General features: G+C 44.1%; 1 protein-coding gene across 1 annotated transcript in view; it reads left to right on the forward strand.

Annotated features, from left to right (window-relative positions):
• Positions 1 to 24,369, forward strand: part of CAP2 (cyclase associated actin cytoskeleton regulatory protein 2) — a 206,906-nt gene that overhangs the window by 71,495 nt on the left and 111,042 nt on the right. Inside the window, exon 3 of the mRNA XM_082258081.1 lies at positions 4,224 to 4,324. Within this exon, the coding sequence (XP_082114207.1) occupies positions 4,224 to 4,324 (101 nt within the window). The remainder of the gene's footprint in view (positions 1 to 4,223; positions 4,325 to 24,369) is intronic.

The following is a 24,369-nucleotide window of genomic DNA, read 5'->3' on the forward strand; positions in this document are numbered from 1 at the left end:
ATCATTGGTGTCAGTTGGATGGATAGTGCCCCATGATTGTTGTTTATGGAAGGAATTGTGCCCCATGATTGGTGTCAGTGAGAGGAATTGTGCCTGATAATTAGGGGCTGGGAATAGGAATAGTGTCCCATCATTGGTATTAGTAGAAGGAATAGTGTCCAACCATTTGTGTCAGTGGGAGGAATTCTGACCCATCATTGATGTCAGTGGGAGGAATTGTGATCCATCATTGGTGTCAGTGGGAGGAATTCTGATCCATCATTGGTGTCAGTGGGAGGAATTGTAACCCATCATTGGTGTCAGTGGGAGGAATACTGACCCATAGTTGGTGTCAGTGGGAGGAATTGTGACCCATCATTGGTGTCAGTGGGAGGAATACTGACCCATAGTTGGTGTCAGTGGGAGGAATTGTGACCCATCATTGGTGTCAGTGGGATGAATTGTGACCCATCATTGGTGTCAGTGGGAGGAATTGTGACCCATCATTGGTGTTAGTGGGAGGAATTGTGACCCATCATTGGTGTCACTGGGAGGAATTGTGCCTGATAATTAGGGGCTGGGAATAGGAATAGTGTCCCATCATTGGTATTAGTAGAAGGAATAGTGTCCAACCATTTGTGTCAGTGGGAGGAATTCTGACCCATCATTGATGTCAGTGGGAGGAATTGTGATCCATCATTGGTGTCACTGGGAGGAATTCTGATCCATCATTGGTGTCAGTGGGAGGAATTGTAACCCATCATTGGTGTCAGTGGGAGGAATACTGACCCATAGTTGGTGTCAGTGGGAGGAATTGTGACCCATGATTGGTGTCAGTGAGAGGAATTGTGCCTGATAATTAGGGGCTGGGAATAGGAATAGTGTCCCATCATTGGTATTAGTAGAAGGAATAGTGTCCAACCATTTGTGTCAGTGGGAGGAATTCTGACCCATCATTGATGTCAGTGGGAGGAATTGTGATCCATCATTGGTGTCAGTGGGAGGAATTCTGATCCATCATTGGTGTCAGTGGGAGGAATTGTAACCCATCATTGGTGTCAGTGGGAGGAATACTGACGCATAGTTGGTGTCAGTGGGAGGAATTGTGACCCATCATTGGTGTCAGTGGGATGAATTGTGACCCATCATTGGTGTCAGTGGGATGGATAGTGCCCCATGATTGTTGTTTATGGAAGGAATTGTGCCCCATGATTGGTGTCAGTGAGAGGAATTGTGCCTGATAATTAGGGGCTGGGAATAGGAATAGTGTCCCATCATTGGTATTAGTAGAAGGAATAGTGTCCAACCATTTGTGTCAGTGGGAGGAATTCTGACCCATCATTGATGTCAGTGGGAGGAATTGTGATCCATCATTGGTGTCAGTGGGAGGAATTCTGATCCATCATTGGTGTCAGTGGGAGGAATTGTAACCCACCATTGGTGTCAGTGGGAGGAATACTGACCCATAGTTGGTGTCAGTGGGAGGAATTGTGACCCATCATTGGTGTCAGTGGGATGAATTGTGACCCATCATTGGTGTCAGTGGGAGGAATTGTGACCCATCATTGGTGTTAGTGGGAGGAATTGTGACCCATCATTGGTGTCACTGGGAGGAATTGTGCCTGATAATTAGGGGCTGGGAATAGGAATAGTGTCCCATCATTGGTATTAGTAGAAGGAATAGTGTCCAACCATTTGTGTCAGTGGGAGGAATTCTGACCCATCATTGATGTCAGTGGGAGGAATTGTGATCCATCATTGGTGTCAGTGGGAGGAATTCTGATCCATCATTGGTGTCAGTGGGAGGAATTGTAACCCATCATTGGTGTCAGTGGGAGGAATACTGACCCATAGTTGGTGTCAGTGGGAGGAATTGTGACCCATGATTGGTGTCAGTGAGAGGAATTGTGCCTGATAATTAGGGGCTGGGAATAGGAATAGTGTCCCATCATTGGTATTAGTAGAAGGAATAGTGTCCAACCATTTGTGTCAGTGGGAGGAATTCTGACCCATCATTGATGTCAGTGGGAGGAATTGTGATCCATCATTGGTGTCAGTGGGAGGAATTCTGATCCATCATTGGTGTCAGTGGGAGGAATTGTAACCCATCATTGGTGTCAGTGGGAGGAATACTGACCCATAGTTGGTGTCAGTGGGAGGAATTGTGACCCATCATTGGTGTCAGTGGGATGAATTGTGACCCATCATTGGTGTCAGTGGGAGGAATTGTGACCCATCATTGGTGTTAGTGGGAGGAATTGTGACCCATCATTGGTGTCACTGGGAGGAATTGTGCCTGATAATTAGGGGCTGGGAATAGGAATAGTGTCCCATCATTGGTATTAGTAGAAGGAATAGTGTCCAACCATTTGTGTCAGTGGGAGGAATTCTGACCCATCATTGATGTCAGTGGGAGGAATTGTGATCCATCATTGGTGTCAGTGGGAGGAATTCTGATCCATCATTGGTGTCAGTGGGAGGAATTGTAACCCATCATTGGTGTCAGTGGGAGGAATACTGACCCATAGTTGGTGTCAGTGGGAGGAATTGTGACCCATCATTGGTGTCAGTGGGATGAATTGTGACCCATCATTGGTGTCAGTGGGAGGAATTGTGACCCATCATTGGTGTTAGTGGGAGGAATTGTGACCCATCATTGGTGTCACTGGGAGGAATTGTGACTCATTATTGGTGTCAGTGCGAGGAATTCTGACCTATCGTTGGTGTCAATAGAAAGAATTCTGACCCATTATTGGTGTCAGTGGGGGTAATAGAGGCCCCTGATGGCCACTGCCAGGTTTTGACAGTTGACTGAGGAGCATCAAAAATGTACCTCAACTGCTTGGTTTTGTCGCACCTACAATGTACATGTGAAAGGGGTCAAAGTATGACTGAGAATATGGATTTTAGTTCTTGCAATCATGGAGACATCGGTATCAAATGTTGTAGGCACTACCTAGGGTGGTCTGCATGCAAATGCGGTCAGCCTAGAAAAACCTAATCCTTCAGACCCATCAAGGCATTTTTGATGTTTACAAAACTTCTTCCAATAGCCAACCCACTGCTTGCATCAGGCCTAAGGTCTATTGGGAATAGTATTGAGGCAGGGTGCTGTGACATTTTAAGGAAGCTATGTACCTTCTGCTATGTAACACCCTGCCAGCCTCCCCATTAGCTATGACCTGTCTGCATTGCGTAGACAAGCACAGAGACTTAGTGATAAGGTCACTGGGTTTCAAATTAGGTATGTAAGGAAAATGGAGAGGTTTTGTTTAAAATTTTTGTATCACGTTGATGAGCCATGCCAAAAGTAAAATTCTATTTTGCTTTTGTGTTAGATTTTATCTATTGCTTACTACAAAAGCCAGTACCTAGCAAAGAATCCAAACTACTGCCAGAATCACAGTCCATAGACAATTTGTGCAATAAATGACAAGACCCTTTGATCTTGATGTGTATTAATGCTGTTAAAATGGAAACACCTTACAGAGACACAAGGGTAAGATAAAAAGCATTTTGCAATACATTCCTTTTATGATCGTTCACTTGATTTATCAGGAGACAAAAATGAGGGAATAATATCATACATCTTAGGACCTATGATACACAACAGCACACCTTCTGCTTTTGAAAAACTTCAGTTAACTTCTAAAAAGAAAATTAGCTTTTTAGGGTCTGAGTCCCATGATAATGGTCAGGGAGCTTCAAACAGCTCAATGAGTCCCAAAGTAACCATGCAGATGCCTCCATGTCCAGGCTAACTGCTCACCAAGACCATATTGTCATTGTCACTATTATTTACGATAGTTGTGAGTAGCAGATTCAGGCTGCTTCTAGAAAGAATTATTGAACAGAACTGATGCAAAATTGGAGAAACAATGAGCAAAAGCGCAAGAGCATATGACAAGATTGTAATGCATCTAACCTGACCCTCACCGAGAGGTACAAAACACTCCTGATCATCCTTCTAACTTTCTGGTTACACTTAATTGCCATTAAAGCATACCCTTCCCAAATTTTATTTACTAATTTTTAGGTGTGTCTAAGTAGTAAGGTGAAGTGATAATCAGGAGCAGATTGTTTCTACTGGAAGGGGTCATGCTGTAGAACACAAAGTGTATATAGAGAAATAGCTATTAAAAAGCAGCACTTATATTTTACATGTAGGACAGTCATGACTTAGAAAATATATTTTATTTTCCATGACTCTTAAGTCTTAATCAGTTTTTTTCTGTGCTTTGCAGGTGTTGTTCCATATGTGGAAGCCTTTGATGCCCTGCTGGCTGGGGCCTTGGAGCAGTATCTTAAAAACAGCAAGATCATTGGTGGAGATGTAGAGACACATGTAAGTCTTTTCATTTGATTTGTTTTTTTGGACTAGAAAGTAGGACAACCTTTTCCTGACATCAAGAGGTGAAAAGGCAAAAGGGGAGAGAGCTCCAGCACACAGCCTGAGATTGACAGCCTCAGCTCCGTTCCTGTGTGCTGTGTGAAGGGGGTGTGTCCCTTCCCTCCAATCAGCTCTCACTGAGCTCTGCAGAGCTCCCAGGCCCCTGTTTTCTGAAATCTCAGAAAAGCTGTATAAATTCTGCACTTTCAACAGCTGTAAAAAAGAGAAGACTGCAAGTAAACAGGTGCAACTTATGTAAGAGAATTTGTTTAATCTCTGTGTATCACCTGAGGCCAATCAGTTTACTTGGGTATATTTAAGGTTTTACAACCAGTTTAACTCTTCCTGCAGAAAAAAAAAAAATGGCAGAAGGTACTGTTTTCTAAAAATGAAGCAAGTTTCAGTGAGAGTTAGCAGCACAATAGTCCCAGGAAAGTTTTTGATCACTGAGATCTTATGCACACTGGACGTTAAAAAAGGCAGTAGTGTTAGCTGTAGAAAGCTGTAGCTGTAGAATGAGTTTTTCAGCGCTTGTTAGCTGTAGCATTTTTTTAGCTTTTTTTTTAGCAAAACTATATTCCCTAAATATTAAAAAAAAAGCTAAAAAACGCTGATAGACGCAGAATAGCCGCATTTTTTCAGCGTTTTTAAGTTAGAGTATTTTTACAGCTGCAAAACTCCTCTTAAAACCCACTAGTTCTGAAGCCAAAAACAGCAGCTGTAAAAACATTCAGTGTGCATGATGTCTTACAGCATAGCTCCCAACTGTCCCTGATTTTGAGGGACTGTCCCTGATTTGGAACAAAGTCCCTCTTTTCTCCTCATTTGTCTCTCATTTTGGTCTGATCTATATAGCTGTATATAAAATGCACTTTTTATTTTTCAAAAAGTGTTTCCCGGTGCTAAACCTTTCATCTCATTTCTAAATAACTGCATTTAAAAATTTCAAAAGCCAATATAAAGGAATAGCAGTGGTTTAAAAAAAAAGCACTTGTGGGTTTAAATTATATATATATTTTTTTGTATAATGCTCTTTTAAGGGGCCGTGGCAGCGGTGTGTCTAATGCCTACATACCTTTTGCTAATAGGTGTCCCTCGTTCCCATCTCAAAAAGGAGGTATGTTACAGTGAAACTTCATACTGTCTGCTACACTACTAGGAACTGGCTTTTTTTTTTAAGTAATCAGTATTTGCACATTTCTCAGGATAAAGTGGAGCAAGATGAAATATGCAACATTACCCAGATCAGGGCTTTTGTTTTCAGCAGGAACGCAGGGGAACGCAGTTCCAGCACCTCCAGTACTGAATGTACTGTATGTACTGTATGTAATGGCAAGGGGTGCTGGGGTGTGCGGTGAAGGTCTATTGATGCTGGCTGCTGGGGGATCTATTGTTGCTGGAGGGGATTATTTTTTTGCATGGTGGTCTATTGTTGCTGGGGAGGTCTACTGTTGCTGGTTTGCTGTGGGGGGGGGGGCTTATGTTGGAGGTCAATTGTTGCTAGAACGGATCTGCTGTTGAGGTAGGGGTCCATTGATACTGGCTGGTGGGAGATCTGTTGTTGGTGCTCAAGGTCTGTTGTTGCTGGGGTGGTATTTTTTTGCAGGGCTTTATTGTTGCTGGGGGAAATCTATTGTTGCTGGGAAGAGTCTATTGCTGCTGGGTGCAGGGGTTCTATTTTACTGCCTTTCTTGTTATCATTTACAAATTCCATACAAATTACTTTGCACCAGTGGCGGCCTGTGCATTAGGGGCGCAGGGACATCGCCCCCCCCCCTATCCATGCATCCGGCCCCCTAATCTACATGCAGGGCGCTGGATGCACGGATTCCAATGGGGGATTTTTTTTTTAAGCACGTGAGAGCCAGAGGCTCTAATAGGCTTAAAAAAAGGGTGGGCTCCGGGCACAGAGCACTGCACCCTGAGCCCACCCAGTTGTGTGACAATAGCGAATGAATATTCACTATTGTTACACTAATTCTCCTCCTGGCCAATCAGGAAGCGGGTCCTGAGACCCATTTTACGATTGGCCGAAAGGAGAAGCCATCCTATTGGCGATGGAGGAGGCGGGAGGAGACGCAGGGAAGCCCGAACAATGAAGGGGGACCCATGGAGCACAAGCCGCCACTGCTTTGCACCACAAAATGATACTTGGCTCTGTATTCTCCAAAAGGCTCAGTATGGAGAGGTGGGTGGGGGTTGAATCAAGAAATGGTGCTTGGAAATGGGTTGGGGGCAGATACAAGAATTGACTAAGAAAGAGGAGTTCCTACACCTATTCTGTGAGGAAAAAAAAGCCCTGACCCAGATACTATGGGGTTTATTTACTAAAGGCAAATAAACTGTGCAATTTTCAAAGTGCAGTTGCGCTCTGCAAGAGCAGTTGCTCCAGAGCTTAGTAAATGAGCAGAAGCTCTGCTGACTTCCATCATCCAATCATGTGCAAGCAAAAATGCATGGGATGGTAGACAGGACTCAATACTAACTTTACCTTATATTAAATAAAAGATGAGACCACACACTGATCTGGAATTTAAAAGGCCGCGGCCGTTTAATGCTTGTTAAAACATCATTAACATCAGTTATACATCAAAATTTACCTGATTACTACAATCCGAGTCAAACCAAATCAAAATAACTTCAGAAATTATCCACATAGAATATATCAACATTAACCATATCATAAAACATCGTCCACCTTTGCATTACACAAAGGTGACCTCAAACAGGCATAAACTGACCGCGACAAAAGAAAATGGGGTGGGGGGGAGGGAGACAGAAAAACTGGTGCTTGACACGGCGATCTCTCCTGAGGCGAGTGACGGCTTGTGCGAATGAGCCCCCTTTTTATACCCACAGGCAGGCTCTAAAAGGCGGGAGGAAAACAGGTTATAACTGGAACATAACCTAAACTCCCTAGCTACACCTATAGACCTAATATGATTGGGGTTTATTTAAACCAAACATAAACCTGTGTGCCTAATCTGCCCTAGCAACAGGTTGAACCTGTATAATATCTCCTAGCTGGTTCTTTTAAACTAAAATGGCCTGTCACCATCCCATCTAGAAAAAGGGGCTTATTCAAACCCTTTTTTCTCTACATGGGATGGTAGACAGGACTCAATACTAACTTTACCTTATATTAAATAAAAGATGAGACCACACACTGATCTGGAATTTAAAAGGCCGCAGCCGTTTAATGCTTGTTAAAACATCATTAACATCAGTTATACATCAAAATTGACCTGATTACTACAATCCGGGTCAAACCAAATCAAAATAACTTCAGAAATTATCCACATAGAATATATCAACATTAACCATATCATAAAACATCGTCCACCTTTGCATTACACAAAGGTGACCTCAAACAGGCATAAACTGACCGCGACAAAAGAAAATGGGGTGGGGGGGAGGGAGACAGAAAAACTGGTGCTTGACACGGCGATCTCTCCTGAGGCGAGTGACGGCTTGTGCGAATGAGCCCCCTTTTTATACCCACAGGCAGGCTCTAAAAGGCGGGAGGAAAACAGGTTATAACTGGAACATAACCTAAACTCCCTAGCTACACCTATAGACCTAATATGATTGGGGCTTATTTAAACCAAACATAAACCTGTGTGCCTAATCTGCCCTAGCAACAGGTTGAACCTGTATAATATCTCCTAGCTGGTTCTTTTAAACTAAAATGGCCTGTCACCATCCCATCTAGAAAAAGGGGCTTATTCAAACCCTTTTTTCTCTACATGGGATGGTAGACAGGACTCAATACTAACTTTACCTTATATTAAATAAAAGATGAGACCACACACTGATCTGAAATTTAAAAGGCCGCGGCCGTTTAATGCTTGTTAAAACATCATTAACATCAGTTATACATCAAAATTGACCTGATTACTACAATCCAGGTCAAACCAAATCAAAATAACTTCAGAAATTATCCAAAAGACAGGAGGCTCACACCCTCCTGTCACCACCCCACAACGCGGCCTTTTCTATACATGTGCCCAGATTAGCATTGAACACATCGATACCCAGATCGGACAGATGCACATCATCAGCCCTATAAAAGTCGGGAATCCCACCTTCCAGCTCTAAGTGTCTGAAAGAAAAGATGCCGACCCTGCTCAATAATTTAGCTACGGCTCTATTAATTCTTTTCCTGACTTTCTCAAGGGGCTTGAGCTGACAATGTTTAAACCACAAGAGCCTGGGAATAATTTCGGAAAATATAAATCGAGTTCCCGGATAGACAGACCTCAGATAGCCGAAGTCATCCCGTATTTTAAAAATGAGGTCAAGTGTCCTAACTTTTCCGATGTCATTCCCCCCCAGGTGAATTAACATAACATCGGGGGGTGGAAGGACTCCTAACAACCTAGAAATTTCGGGTAGAAACTCAGGCCAATGCATGCCCCGCTTACTAAACCAATGTACACTAAACTTTTGCGGGTCCAGACCAATGTTCTCGGTATAGCAGCGTCTCCTGGCCCTCGCTCGAGCCCAGTGTACAAAAGAGTGGCCAACGATCCAAATCGACAAACATTGGGGCCCTGAAATATTAATGAGATGTGTTAGGACGAACATAAGTACGGAATGCGTCCGATTTCCATCTACCTATATTCTTCAACACTTGAACATTAACTCCTAGCCTAGCAGCCTCTGTAGCAGCGCCGATTCTGAAAGAATGAGAAGAGATACAACATTGATCCAGCCTTAGGGATTTCAAACACTTTCTCAAGACCGCATCAAACTGATATTTGGTTAAACTTTTACCATTCTGATGAACAAATAAAGAACCGTCATTAGTTGACCGGATTGATAAAAAACGTTTCAATAATAAAACTGGGCAGATATCTGAATTCATGTACTGGTTTAAATGTACCCACTTACCGATACCAAGTTGGTCCGTCTTGGAGGACCGCAGCAAAGGACTGACGGATGAAATATGGGTCTTAACATCCGAAAACCTCAAACCGGAATTGCCAAGGCGAACATCGTGGATCAGCTCGGAAATCCTTAACCACTTAAGCCCCGGAGGATTTGGCTGCTAAACGACCAGAGGGTATTTTGCGATTCGGCACTGCGTGACTTTAACGGACAATTGCGCGGTCGTGCGACGCTGTACCTAAACTAATTTGGCGTCCTTTTTTTCCCACAAACAGAGCTTTCTTTTGGCGGTATTTGATCACCTGTGCGATTTTTTGATCACGCGCTATAAACAAAAAAAGAGCGTAAATTTTGCAAAAATAGCAATATTTTTCCCTTTTTTTTATATGAAATTCCCCCCAAAAAAAATGTAAAAATCAAAATTTTTTAATATTTTCGGCCAATTTGTTTTATGCTACCTATGTTTGGTAAAAAAAATCGCAAAAAGCGTATTTTGATTGGTTTGCGCAAAAGTTATTGCGTTTACTAACAAAGGGAAAGATTTTTGTCATTTTTGTTGTTTTTTTTTTAACGCGTAATGGCGGCGATCTGCGATTTTTTTTGCGGTACTGCGACATTGCGGCGGAAAGATCGGACCCTTGACTGACATTTTTGACACTTTTGGGGTTACCAGTGACATTTCTACAGTAATCAGTGCTATATATATGCACTGTTACTGTAAAAATACACTGGTAGTGAAGGGGTTAACTTTATTTGAGAGGGAGGGGCTGTGTGTGTCCCTAGGGGCGTGATTCTAACTGTGATTGGCTGTGGCTTCAACTGTATGCAGAGTGATCAATGGATCTACATAGTAGATCCATGTGATCAGCTCTCATACAGAGAGGAGAATGACAGGCAGCTTGTTTACACAAGCTGCCTGACTTTCTCCCTCTCCCCCGCCGATCGCAGAGTGGCCGGCGGCGATCGGGTCCGCCGGTCACACGCGCGGGGAGGTCCGTGACCACGCGGGAGCGGGAGCGCGCCTCCGGCGGCGCGCGCTCGCTCCCTAAACCCTCACAGGCGAGCGACGTAGACCTACGTCACTTTGCCTGTGAGGGGCTGACCGCCGCCGTAGATAGTCGTGCGGCGGTCGGCAAGTGGTTAAAGCCACAAAAAACATAAGCGAAAAGGCTGCCCTAAACATAGCCGACTCGTAATCGGAAAAACAAACGTGTTTAGTGGCATTACACAACTGTTCCAAAAGGCGAGGAGTAATAGCCTCCCTGCGATCAGGGTGCCAATTCGACCTCCTATAGCCTTTTAAAGCCTGACGCACAGAAAAAAATGAAGAACAAGGTGGATGATTATCCAATTTTACGAAAAAAGAAATACCCGCCAGTAATTTGTTAATATGGGACCAAGAGTATTGTTTAGAGAATAAAAAAATTCAAAAAGGACAACACTAGAGATTCAGAAAAGGAATCATGCGAAACGCCAAGCGAAGACAAATGCGTTTTCCAAACCTCCCAGGCCGATAGATATCCAGCCAGCGTGGACGGGGCGAGCGAAACCGCAATATTATGAGACACTAGATCTAAACTATGTCCCAAAGCCGATCTGGATAAAGGCAACCGGTCCGGTCCGCGTCTGGAAACAGCAGAAAAAAACGCTCCATCTGCAGACGAGATAAAGAGTCTGCCACACAGTTGTCTTTACCAGGCACATAAGTAGCCTTGATCCATATGTTCAATCGCAAACATGTGGAAACAAGGTATCGTAACAACCTAATGACAGGTGGGGATCTGGAGGAAAGACAATTGATTGCAAACATCACCCCTCTATTATCCGTTCTTACCATTAAACGTTTATTCTTAAATTGGGGTCCCCAAATTTCAAGGGCGACTACAATTGGAAAAAGCTCCAACAATACACTGTTCCGAGTATAACCCAATTGCAGCCATTTGTTCGGCCAGGAATCAGCGCACCAGTGAGTGCGCCAAATAGCGGCAAAACCCACCGAGCCCGCCGAGTCCGTGAACAAACAAAAGTCCTTGTCAACAATAAATTCTTCCTGCCAGATTGTTTTACCGTTATAATAGAACAAAAATTGTAACCAAACCAGCATGTCCTTTCTTAATTTCAGATGACAACCTAACATGAGATGAGGGGGATTTCAAACCTGAAATTATGGTATATAACTTTCGAGAGAACAACTTACCCAAAGGTATGATCCTGGACGCAAAGGCTAACAAACCTAGTAAAGATTGCATTTCTTTCAACGTCGTCTTTTTCTTGCGAATCATCTGCAGCAGGCTACCCTGTAACTTTTCAACTTTTTCAAGCGGTAAGCAAAACTCCATTAATTCGGTATCAATAGTAATACCCAAGAATTGCACCCTAGTAGAGGGCCACTCCGTTTTTTCTTGAGCCAAAGGAACCCCAAACTGACTGCATACCTCAAAAAACGCTTCAAGCAGATGTAAACAGTCAGTGGAATTCGCCCGACCCATAAACAAAAAATCGTCCAAATAATGAACGACATCAAATAAACCGGATCTGAAGGACACCACCCACTCTAAAAAAGTCGAAAAGCATTCAAAATAAAAACATGACAGGGAACAACCCATCGGAAGACATTTATCGAAAAAATAATGATTCAAAAAGAAAAAAACGAGAGAATTAAAAGAATCAGGATGAACCGGTAAAAGGCGAAACGCGGATTTAATATCGGTCTTAGCTAATAAGGCCCCCTTTCCCAATTTTCTTAAGATCACCAAAGCATCCTCAAAAGAAGAGTACTGAACCGAAGCCTCATCCTCACCAATCTCATCATTCAGCGACCCACCAAAGGGAAACGACAAATGATGGATAAGGCGATATGTATTAGGTTCCTTCTTCTGAACAATGCCCAGTGGAAATATCCTAAAATTGGGAAAAGGGGGGGGGAAACAAAAGGACCCGCAAATCTACCTGCAGATATTTCCTTATCTATCTTCTCTATCACTATTATCGATTGTACAACCAAAACCGGAAAAAGAAGGCAAATAGAACCCATCAGTAAAACCCTCAGTTACCAGGGTGGCTTTCTCCCGGTCTGGGTATCGTTGAAGCCACGGTAACATTTCGTGTATTTTCACCGGGGTTATGGCTTTTCGAAAAATTACCTGACTGTTGTGCACTGTGCATCTTTTTAAAGCACTTGGCAATGGGGTGGGAACCTGCGCAAAAAGCAGATTCGTGCTTGTATTTGCAGGTTCCCGGCCACTTACACTGGGAGTCATTGTATGAAAAACAAACTCCTTTACGAAAGGAAGGGGCGGCGGGCTGCTGTTGCGCCCCTGAGAAAACTTGCCTACCAAAATTTGACTTTGGCAGAAAAAGATCCAGCCAAAGGCTGACATCCTTGACTCCCCATTTTAAGTTCTGCTGAACGGATAACTTCTGACGGAAGGCTACGTCATAGGAAAACCAAGCCGTTCCGCCAAAGTTTTTATATGCTTCCAGAATGATATCTAAATGCTGAAACAACCCAATACTCCTCCCCGGGTGTTTCTCACACATAACAGCAGCATAAATAAAAAAGGCCTGTAACCAATTATTAAAGGTTTTAGTAACAGGTCGCCTCCTGTCTTCCTCCTCTCTTTTATCGCCCTTTGACACAAACTCCTTCACTGATGGTAGAAGAGAGAGGAGATCAACAAATTTACCATTCCATATTTTCTCTTTTATACCATCTGAGAGATGATAACCTAACGGAGATAATTCACATGCCAGAGCTTCCTTGAGACATGTCTCTGGGAGATTTTGTGTTCTGGCTAAGGCAACAGAAGCAGGAGGCACAGGAGGAGAATTAATGCTGGGGGTAGGGTGGCTCACTGGAGATTGCATATCTACAGCCAACAGGCCGCCAGATGGCGCCCACACATCCACAGCAGTATGAGAAGACATAGGCACATTTAACACAGGTGTGGAAGACACAGGTAAATTAGTAAGCATAGGTGTAGAAGATACATGCACGTTAGCAACCGCAGCCGTGGAGGACACAGGCACAGTAGATGAAACAGGCAAAGTGGCAGAGGAGCAGACTAAAGGGTTAGTGGAGGCCGGTAATGGATTGGCTAAGGAGGTAGTGGAAGCAGGTAAAGGATCGATTGAAGTAGTAGTAGAGGCAGGTAGGGTGTTAGTGGCATGTAAAATAGCCTGGAAGTTAGTTAGGAAACCTTGAAAGAGATCCGACAATGCACCGACTGGAGTAGGCGTAGAGATGGACCTGCTTTGAGCACCCCCCTCCCTGCTGGCAGCATCGGGAAGGGTGGGAAATTGTGACCCCCTCAATGTGGCCTGGGATGTAGAGGCTGTGTGAATCTCACCTGGCCCTCGGACGGGCGGACGGTCCGGAAACCTCAGACGACGATCCTCTTCTGCCGCAGGAGCCGAAGAACCTCTGGCGGGGTGAGAGGCAGGCCTGCCTCTCTCTGTTCCGTGCGACGGCGGGCGTGCCGACTGCACCCGTTCCGGTCCGGCGTCGGTGGATGGCGAGAACCGGCGGCGCGGAGCCCATCTCCTCTTCGCCGGGACGGCATCTTCAGTGGAACGTCCACGCGAGCCTCTTCTGCGCAGGTCCTCCGCACGAACGTCTTCATTCTGCGCCGGTGACAACGATGACCTTCGACCTTCGCCGATGACGACTTCCGTTCCCCAACTTGACCCGGCGACCGACTCCTTTACAGCTGCGGGACGAAAGGCTTTTTCCGATGACGCGGCTTGACTTGCGGCGGACGGCATGTCCAGGCAACGCCGGATCCACTCCTCGGCTCCCGCTTCTCCAGCCCGCTCGATGAGGCGTCAGAGAAGACTCATGATGCGAAGATGACAGGAAACCGGTAAGTTGACCCGAAGCTCTTCCTTCGACAGGAGACCGGAGACTTGACTCGAAGCTCTTTTGGAGACAGAAGAACGGGAGTTGACACGCCGCTCTACAGGAAACCGGTGGAAAGGAATGCCGAAATGTCCGTGATGCAAAAAAGGTCAGTCCAGACAGAAAAACTGGTGCTTGACACGGCGATCTCTCCTGAGGCGATTGACGGCTTGTGCGAATGAGCCCCCTTTTTATACCCACAGGCAGGCTCTAAAAGGCGGGAGGAAAACAGGTTATAACTGGAACATAACCTAAACTACCTAGCTACACCTATAGACCTAATATGATTGGGGCTTATTTAAACCAAACATAAACCTGTGTGCCTAATCTGCCCTAGCAACAGGTTGAACCTGTATAATATCTCCTAGCTGGTTCTTTTAAACTAAAATGGCCTGTCACCATCCCATCTAGAAAAGGGGGCTTATTCAAACCCCTTTTTCTCTACATTCTTTGCAAAGTTAAGCCTTACCTCATTTACTAAGCTCTGGAGCAACTGCACTTGCTGAGCGCAACCGCACTTTGAAAATAGCATGGTCTATTTGCCGTTAGTAGATCGCCTTAGAGTACTCCTATTTTTATTAGTTCAAACCAGAGTGGTTCCCTTTAAATAAGAAACTACCTAAGAATGTGCGCACTTGTGTAAGTGGATACAGAAACCTGCGGGTGAACTGTGATAGCTGAGATCCACTGAGGAGTTGTGTGAAAACTGAGCATGCCGCACCTCTGTATAACTTACAAAAAAGGTGTACATTCTTGGTGTGTAATGATCATATTGATGTGATAGTGATTGAATGAATTCTAATGCCTTATTTAGGCTAATATAAACATTTCATTATTCCTCGAGCACCTGTCTCTATTAGATAATGAACATGTTCGTATCAAAACCACCTGTCACACTGCTGCATGTGATGCTTCTCTAGCAAGTCTGAATGAATACATTTATGATGTCACAGTGTACAGCAACAGTATCATTTTTCAAAAAACTTTCACCCTATATCTTTGAAAAGTATCTCCAGTCAAGTGACGGCTAGCCTGAGATAATGTAATCACTATGCTGCAGGCAGGAGGAAGCATTTTCCTAGTCTAATCTCATCCTACTGTCTATAGAAAGACAAATTCAGAGGGAGGTGGGACATGTCAGTTTTCATGCGGGTACTCGCCTCTGCCTGAGTGTTGGGAGCCAAAGACAGGCAAAGCAGTCATTTCCTTGCTACCTGTGGTGTCAGGCGGCCGCACTTCTGTATCTCAGTGAGTCACAGAGTTTCTTCAAAGTGGGACTATGCATGGGTCATTTGAGAACCACAACATGGACACAAAGGGGTTGATTTACTAAAACTGGAGAGTGAAAACTCCGGTGGAGCTGTGCATGGAAACCAATCAGCTTGTTGAATTAGGCTTTGACAATAAAACCTGGAAGCTGATTGGTTTCTATGCAGAGCTGCACAAGATTGTGCACTCTCCAGTTGTAGTAAGGCTCCATTCATACTTGTATGACTCCAAAGTTGCGCTGACTTGGGAGTGCAACTTTGACGCAACTTTGGATGGGTGCAACTTGGATACATTCAGATATGGCTTTCATGCAACTTCTGGGGGTCAACATTGAAGTCTATGGCCCTTAAGTTGCATTAAAGTCGGACCAAAGTAGTGCATGAACTACTTTGAAGTTGCTGCAACTTTAAGGCTCCATTCACACTTGTAGGACTCCAAAGTTGCACCAACTTTGGTGCAACTTTGGATGGATGCAACTTGGATACAACTTTGGCTTTGACCAGTGATAATGGACAACTGTTGCACACAAGTTTCATTGTATAACATTCAGGTACGACTTTCACGCATCTTCTGACCGTTAATATTGAAGTCTATGGCCCTCAAGTTGCATGAAAGTCAGACCAAAGTAGTGAATGAACTACTTTGAAGTTGCTGCAACTTTAAGTCGTGCATATATATGAATGGGTATCATAGCAAGACATGGGGAATGACTTGTTATGCAACTTTGATGTCCAAAGTTGCATGACAAGTCGCACAAGTGTGAATGGAGCCTTAGGCCCCTTTCACACTTGTGCAACTTGTCATGCAACTTTGGACATCAGAGTTGCACGACATGACGCAACTTTGGAGTCATACAAGTGTGAAAGGGGCCTAAGTTGTGCATATATGAATGGGTATCGTTGGATAACATGGGGAATGACTTGTCTTGAAATTTAATGTGCAAAGTTGCATAATAAGTCGCACAAGTTTGAATGTAGCCTTAGTCACACATATATGAATGGGTATCATTGGATAACATGGGGAACGACCTGTCTTGAAATTTAAAGGGTATAGAGGGGTGCTAATGACCTATGTTGAGGTGTGCCACATCCCTATAAACAAAAACCCCTTCCTTTTGAAATTTAAAGGGTAACTCCTCTTTTGTGGGGAAAAAAATAGAAAAAAAAATATAGCGTATACAATTGCGACACAAGTCATATTGTAATTGAATGTTATTAAAAACGACCTTTCCTTTTCAATCTGCAGCTCTGTAATGTTCTGAAAATGCAATGCAATATGGCTATCTGGAGGTGTTCTGTATACATGATGTGTACAGAACGCCCCCCAGAAACATCATTTCCTGCTTGTTTGATTGGCTCCCTGATTTTCCCAGAGGTCTACATTAAGATACAAGTCAGATTTCAGGCATCCCCTGCAACAAAATGCTCCCAATAGGAACATGTTTAAAGGGATGCAGGCCCAGCAGCTTTCCTCATTAGAGCCCTGCAGGTGCACAGCTGATTGATAATTATGAAAACAACCCCATTAGACTCACTTTCCCACATGAACACAGACAAAAAGCTAGGGAGGTATCTGCAACAAAGTTTGTTAAAGTCCTTGCAATGTACATAGATCATCCAGAGGGGAATGTTTTTTCTCTACAAAAGTGGAGTTACGTTTTAATGTCCAAAGTTGCATAACAAGTCGCACAAGTGTGAAATTAACCTTTGACGTGCATATATGAATGGGTATCATTGGATAACATGGGGAATGACTTGTCTTGCAATTCAATGTCCAAAGTTGCATGACAAGTCATGCAAGTTGTGAATGGAGCCTAAAGCCCCGTACACACGAGTCGAAATTCGGCCGGGAATTTTCGTCCGACGACCGATCTGCCGATTTTCGGCTTGTTAGTATGGTGCTTCCGACAACCGACTCCGACTTTTCGGCCGAAAAAATTCTGGTGTTCAGGCTATAAAATTTTTGTCCTCCGTCAAAACACGTCCGATTTTCGTGCAGTCAGTACAGATTTGGACAGGGAAAAATCTTATGAGCAAGACTGGGCATGCTCAGAGAAGAAAGAACACAAAGAAAGCAAACCAACACATGACATCACTTCTGAAGTAGAATTCTGTCGTGCGGGAAAATTCGTGTGCAGTCTAGAGCACATTCCAACCAACAGACACCACTCTGGACAAAAGACGGACGACCGGTCAGCGGAAATTCGTTGCGTGTGTACGAGGCTTAAATCAACCCCAATGTATCCATGATTGGGGGCTCCATCCAGTGGTCATTTTTGGAAAGTTCAGTTCATGCCCATTCCTGTATATCACATTGCAGCACATTTATATACACAAATATCAGACTCCGTGTATTTTAGTTGTGAATGACAAGCGCCTGAAGTCTGATAACTTCATGGACTGGATAATGAAGCTAGGTTCAAGATAACAAACTTCTAGCCTGCAGCTTAAAAAAAAGTCAGCAATGTCAACTGCTGCATTTCTATCCTCCCAGCTTACTTTATTTGTAGATTACGAGACCAACTTTATGAACATTGGACAAAGTACAAAGCATCTCCCTAAACAGAGAGTTAGTGTAGTAGCTTTTTCCTTTCTCTACAAATCTTGCATTATTTTAAAAATAATAATGTTTGGGAGCAGAAACATCTAAACGCAGCTCTCCCCTGTAGTATTCCGCTCATATTTCAAAATACTACAGATGAAATCACCATCTGCTATACAAAGCCACAGTCTCAAAATCCTCTCCATCTGCTTCTACCCAAATAGCTGTGTCACGTATTACAAATATGTGTTTGCTGTATTGGCAAAACGTCCATGCCAAAATAAATCATAAGGCATTTGAATTGGAAATTGGAAAAGAAAATGACTTTTTCAAATTAAATTTATTTTAAAATATACTGTATTTAATGGTATTACCACCAAAATATTTGAGGCTAAAGTGTTTTCAAAATGGCCACCCCCTTAGAATGTTAGAAAAACTGTACCCTGGCCGTAAAAGAATCTTACATTGTTTTGTTTCCCATTGCTTTTTTTGTTGTTCTATAGTATATTTATTAAGATTTGTTAAATTTACAAAACCTTTTCAAATGATGTGATAAAATGATAAGAACCAGATAAAAAAAAAAAAAAGAAAAAACAATAAGACAAAAAAGGAAATAAAAAAGGGACAAATTATATAATACATGCCCATCCCATTTAATTATCAGAAAAGAATATATGGGTTTGAATTCTGCTCCTGTGCTATTTCCCTTATCCTGGGTAGGTTTATGTTAGAATACAAAGCTAATTCCCTGGGAATTAAAGCTTTATTATTTGAAAACTGTCAATTAGCAAATTAGCATAGTAGAGTGGATGGGGACAGACAGTGACTGGGGAATTTATAAAGAGTGTTTATGACACTCTTGAGAATTCTGGCAAGCCACCATATGACAACTGTTGGTGCGGGTGACATAGTCATGTGTCTGTTGATTGATAGCAGGCAGTGATCAGATCCATAGCCAACAGGCAACCAGTTTTGGCTTCAGAATCTGCCATTTGCCTGTGGTCAATAAGAGTGGACCTGATGGGAATCAATGTCTTGGCTTCCTCTATCAGCTTCTGCTCTCTGTCCATGTCACTGATTGCTAAGAGGCTGTCAGCTGTGAAGCCAATAGCATCCCTAAAGCAAAGTTCTGCCCCCCCTACCTCCAAAAACGAAAAGCCAGCAGTTACACATACTGTAGCTGCTGACTTTTAATATTAGGGCACTTACCTGTCCTGAAATGTAGCGATTTCGGCACCCCAGCCGACGTTTCCATTGACTGTCGGGTGCTGCCGCCGCTATTGCCAGTAAGGAAACCCGGCAGTGAAGCCTTGCAGCTTCACCGCCGGCTCCCTACTATGTATGCGCTAGGCGCGCTGCGCTCTCTTACTGGCCTGGCAGCAGGGGAAGCAGGAGGAGGAGGGTAGGAATTGGTGATGTAACTCACAGCGGCAAGGTCTTGCAGAAGTGTGGACAGACTACCTGTCAAAAACAGGTACCGAAAGGTGCCAAATGTGGCACCGGAGGTGGGGAGGAATCAGATAAGCGGAGGTTCCACTTTTGGGTGGAACTCCACTTTAACAAGTCGCAGTGAAAGGTTGAGATTGGGTAACAGCTTTAAATTTGCTGCCTACTATACAGAGTACAGAGACAAGTAATACTTGTTTCTGTGCACCAACCTACATTTGGTCTTAACGTGGTTGTAAAGGCTTATGGAGCACCCTCCAAGGTAGGTGCTAGGTAAAATATAGTGGGCTTTGTCTGCATATCAGCAAGGCCCTGTTTTCAGCTAGGCTGGCATGTGTTCCCAGGTGTGCCTGTTGTGTTGGGGAGTCTCCCCAATGTATCCCAATGAGGGCTCTCATTGGGCAGTGGAGGAAACCTGACCAATAGCACACCAGGGCTTGTATCCATCCTGGAAGGGCAGATTCTGCCGCACAGAATTCTGGGAGGGGGTATAAGTCTGTGGGGAGCACATGACAGATTGTCTTTGGCGGGAAGCAGAGTCCCAGGAGGGAGGTGACGGATGTCTTTCCTCCTGACAGGAAGAATCGGTTGTCCCAGGCGGCTTGCCTGAGTGGATACAGGGCTGAGCTGCAGAGAAGGATCCAGTGTGCTGAGGACCAGCGAAGTGTTGGGGTCGAGTTACAGGAAAGCATTCTGAGTCAGGAGTACTGCAAACTGCCCCTGGGGGTCTGCCTAGCAGAGGGGACCACTCCGGAGAAGGTCAGAGGAATCCAGGAGCTAGCTAGCCGGTACAGGAATATAGTAAAGGAGGTGCCAGAGATTACCCTGAAGAGTAAAGAGAGTGCCAGTGGTTGGGCCCTGAAGTGTAAAGTGTTAAGTGTTGCAGCATCATTGCTAGTGGCTACATCAGTCAGAGAAGACTACAGGGAGCAGTGCACAGGACTTTTCAGCTGTGAGGAAGCATCAGAAGTCAAGTTTCAGTTCACAGACAGCAAGTCAGGTTTACAAGCGCCAGTAAGCGTTGGTCGGCATTCAGTCAGCGCCAAGACATCGTTAGGCGGCATTTTTTTCTCAAGTGTCCCAATTCTGTAACTAGTTGAGCCAGAGGAGTATCCCACTCATTCCCTTCTCCCATCCAAGTTCCTACAATAAAACTAAAAACCAAAGATGCCGGACTGTTCATTGTCTGAGATCTCACACTTGGGCAACAAGCTTAAATGTGCTGTTGGCGGTAACTGTAACCATGGCAGACCCACATCAGGCCCAATGCCTGGAAATATTGCTACACTTACTTTTTTCTAAAATAACAAACATGTTATACTTACCTGTTCTGTGCAATGGTATTGCACAGAGTGGCTCCAATTCTCCTTTTCTAAGGTCCCCAACGGAGCTCTAGGCTCCTCTTCTCCTGCATGCAGCACCATAGCAAGCCGCTTGCTATTAGGGCGCACACGTGGGCTTACTCCCAAGCCGGGCTTTGTGCATCTATAGACACATATAGGACAGCTCATCCCTCCCCCCACTCCCTCTTCACCGGACTTGTATTACAGCAGCAGGAGCTAGTAGCTCCCGCTGCTTTTTCTATGACCTGGGAGGAGGGAAAGAGATCAGCATGGAAAAGCACTGAATCAAAATAGGTAAGTACAAGGAGGCGATACAATTACTGGGACATTTTTTACCCTAATGCAGGGAGTGCATTTAGGGAAAATATGTCCTACCTTTAGAACCACTTTAATTACCTCTAGTATTGTTATCTACGAACTGGAGGTAATTCTTTTTGAATTTGGGGCAGTAATAGTGCCACTTTCCAAAAAGTTCCAGCTATTGGGTTGCCAATAAACTTTTTCCCTGCAAGGAAAGTAGCTGAAAGTGGTACTTTGCATCTAGCATTCTTAAAGTGGTTCTAAAGTCTAAACCTTTTTTGCTATTTGCATCCACTGCATTAAGGTGGAAGTAAACCTTTTTATGGCACTTGGACTTAAAGGTAAGCCTATAATACAGCTTAATTGTTGGTACAGTGAATATCTCCTGAACCTGCACGGTTTAGCAGATATTCACGCTGCATGCAGGTAGTGACGTCACCGACGCATGCGGTCTGAAAGGACAGTGTACCCGTGCCGTCTCTTCAGAGCTCTGTGCCATGACTCCCATGTGCAGGAGTGACAGTATCGCGGTGCGGCCAATCAGACAGCCAGAGGATGCAAGCTCAGAAGGAAGACCAGGTGAAGATGGAAGTGTCTGTCTGCGGCGACAGTGTGGCGCTAGAGGGCTTCGTTCTAAGGTAAGTATTTTGTAATGTGCTAGTATGCGATGTATACATTACTAGCCAGCGCTTTTTTCCAGCAGGAACGCGGGGGAACGCAGCTCCGGCACCTCCAGCACTGAATGTATATGCCAAGTGTGCTGGGGGATCTATTCATGTTAGCTGCTGGGGACTGTCACTAGGGGGGTCTGTTGTTACTTGATAGCTATATTGCTGCTGATGGGGGGAGTCTATTGTTTCTGGGTGGTCAATTGTTGATGGGAGAGATCTACTGCTGGAGAGTCTATTGATGCTGGATACTGGGAGATCTATTGTTGCTGGAGTTCTTTTTTGTGGAGGATCTATTGTTGCTCAGGGATCTATTGTTGCTACAGAGATTTATTGTTGCTGGCTGCAGGGGACCTCATGTACTCCCTTTCATTAGCAAATTCAATTCAAACTACTTTGTACAAAAAAAGTATACTTTTCTGTATTCTCTAGGCAAAGGGTGGAACCAAAGGATGGTGCTCAGAGGTGGGTAGGGGACATAGACAGGGGGTGACTTGGAAAGGAGGAGTACCTGTACCTATTCTCTGAGAAAAAAAGCCCTGATACTAGTACATTATGCCTTTACTTGGTACAGTTTACTACCGCTTTAGGGTAAAAAAACATTTAGCTACCTTTTCTACCCTCCACCCCCCCCCCCTTCCCTCTTGCCACTAGATACTTACCTGTCTTCTCTGATTGAATCAGCACTGTGCCTGGCTGCAACTTCTCTCCCTTTACTTCACTTTCTGGTCCCGCTCAGGCAGACTCAGGCAGCAGGGGGAACCATAGGCTCCTACTGCTGTCTGTCAAATCCAGTGAGGTGGGAGTGGGAGGCATAGCTGAGCAGGTCTCTGTGTGTCTAGGGACTCACATAGCATAGCTTGGGAGCAAGCCTGCATAGGTGACCCCATAGTACCTGACTTGGTATGGGGGCACCCGCTGAAAGAATATGCAGACTTCCCTTATGGAGGACCTATAAAGAATAAGTAATGGACTACTCTGTGCAATATCATTGCACAGAGCAGTTAAGTATAAACCTCTTTTTTATTTTATTTAAAAAAAAAATGATACAATTTTGTATCACTTTGCAACAATATTTTTTTCATCATCTCTAAATTTAGAAAAGTACTGTAATATGAGGTAAATCTTCAATCTTCAATGAGAACTCAAATCAGACACTTCTGAATAGTTGAATTAGGATAATATTTATTTGACATGTAAAAGATTGCTCATAGCCAGCATTTAAGTGCTAAAGGATACAAGTCATGTCAAGCTGCGTTTCTCAAACATCCTCTGTACTGGGTTTTTTTTTTCTGTTTTTTTCTCATCCTAAACACTATGTTAGCTTTACAACCACACTTCGTTAATGTTGCTACAGCACGGTTATGGTGCGATACAAAAGAAGTTCATTGCAAAACTCTGCAGGGAGCTTTTTTTACTTCGTTGTGTCAAGGGGTAACTCAAACACATGTATGTATATAGCTCTTTCTCTATTTTAAAATCCATGAAGAGTGTTGTTTGGATGTCGGGGGCAGCAGAAACGTAGCCGTACTTGCTTTTTTTGCCACCTGTTTTAACAAGGCCTTTGATCCATTTTAGAATTGTTAGCAGTTCTCCAGGCTACTTGAACTGTAGAATTTTGTCCCAGTTTAGGTAAAAGAGAATTTCGGGTTTACAGAAAAAAATATATACTTACCTAGGTGAATGCAACATCAATCTGATGCTGCATCTATCTGCCGCCGCCTCTGCACTGAGAACTGAGGGACCAAACACCTCTGATCGCTCAGTTCTCCCCTGTGCTCTGAGCAGAGAGCCACGACTGTTGGCCGGTGGCTTTCTGCTCTGCTTCTCCAGAGTTCACTGGAGCGCTGGCCTGTGGAGGTGACCTGTGTAAGTCCAGGTATTTGGGTTGATCCCAACTACAAAGTTGGGATTCCCCAGCCTGAACTGGCTGAGTGACGTCAGCCTTCAGCGGACTTTAACCTGCTGTCAACTGAAAATGACAGAACGAACTGCACTCCTATGATTCATAGGAGAATTGTAGCCAAAATAGAGTTGACCATACTTCTTTAATTTGTAACAAAAACAGTCCTTATATAGGAAAGGCTCCAAAGATTGACTGACAGCAGTAGGTGTTAGTGAGGATGGAGGATCCACCCAAGCCTGACACCTACCCTGCAACTGTAGTATCTTTGGCTGAGATTCCTTTAACCCTTTTACTGTCACGGCATAAGGCTTACATCAGCAGCAGCAGGGGGTTTTACACACACCTCTGGCTGCAACAGCAGCTGGAAATGCCATAAACTTCACAGGCCAACTGTTGACTTTCAGCTAGAAGTGATCCGACTACTGTATAGCCACCCAGATGCTTTGGGCTAATTAACACCCATGTGCGGTAACAGACAGTTCTCTGCAATGTAAAATGTCTGGCACTGCAGGGATACACAGGTAATAACTGTTTCCTATGTGTCCCATTTACACCACAGAGTAGCATATGGCTGTGCTGCAACATGCTGCAATAAAATGCAGGCGTACTGCATTTTATCGCAGCTCACTGTAATGGTCATGTATTGCAGTGCATTGTGCTGCCGTACAGTGGGGTTGATTTACTAAAACGGGAGAGTGCAAAATCTGATGCAGCTCTGCGAAGAAACTAATCAGCTCTGC

The sequence above is a fragment of the Pelophylax lessonae genome, assembly GCF_965119305.1.
Source record: "Pelophylax lessonae genome assembly, chromosome: 5".
Classification (NCBI taxonomy): Eukaryota; Metazoa; Chordata; class Amphibia; order Anura; family Ranidae; genus Pelophylax; species Pelophylax lessonae.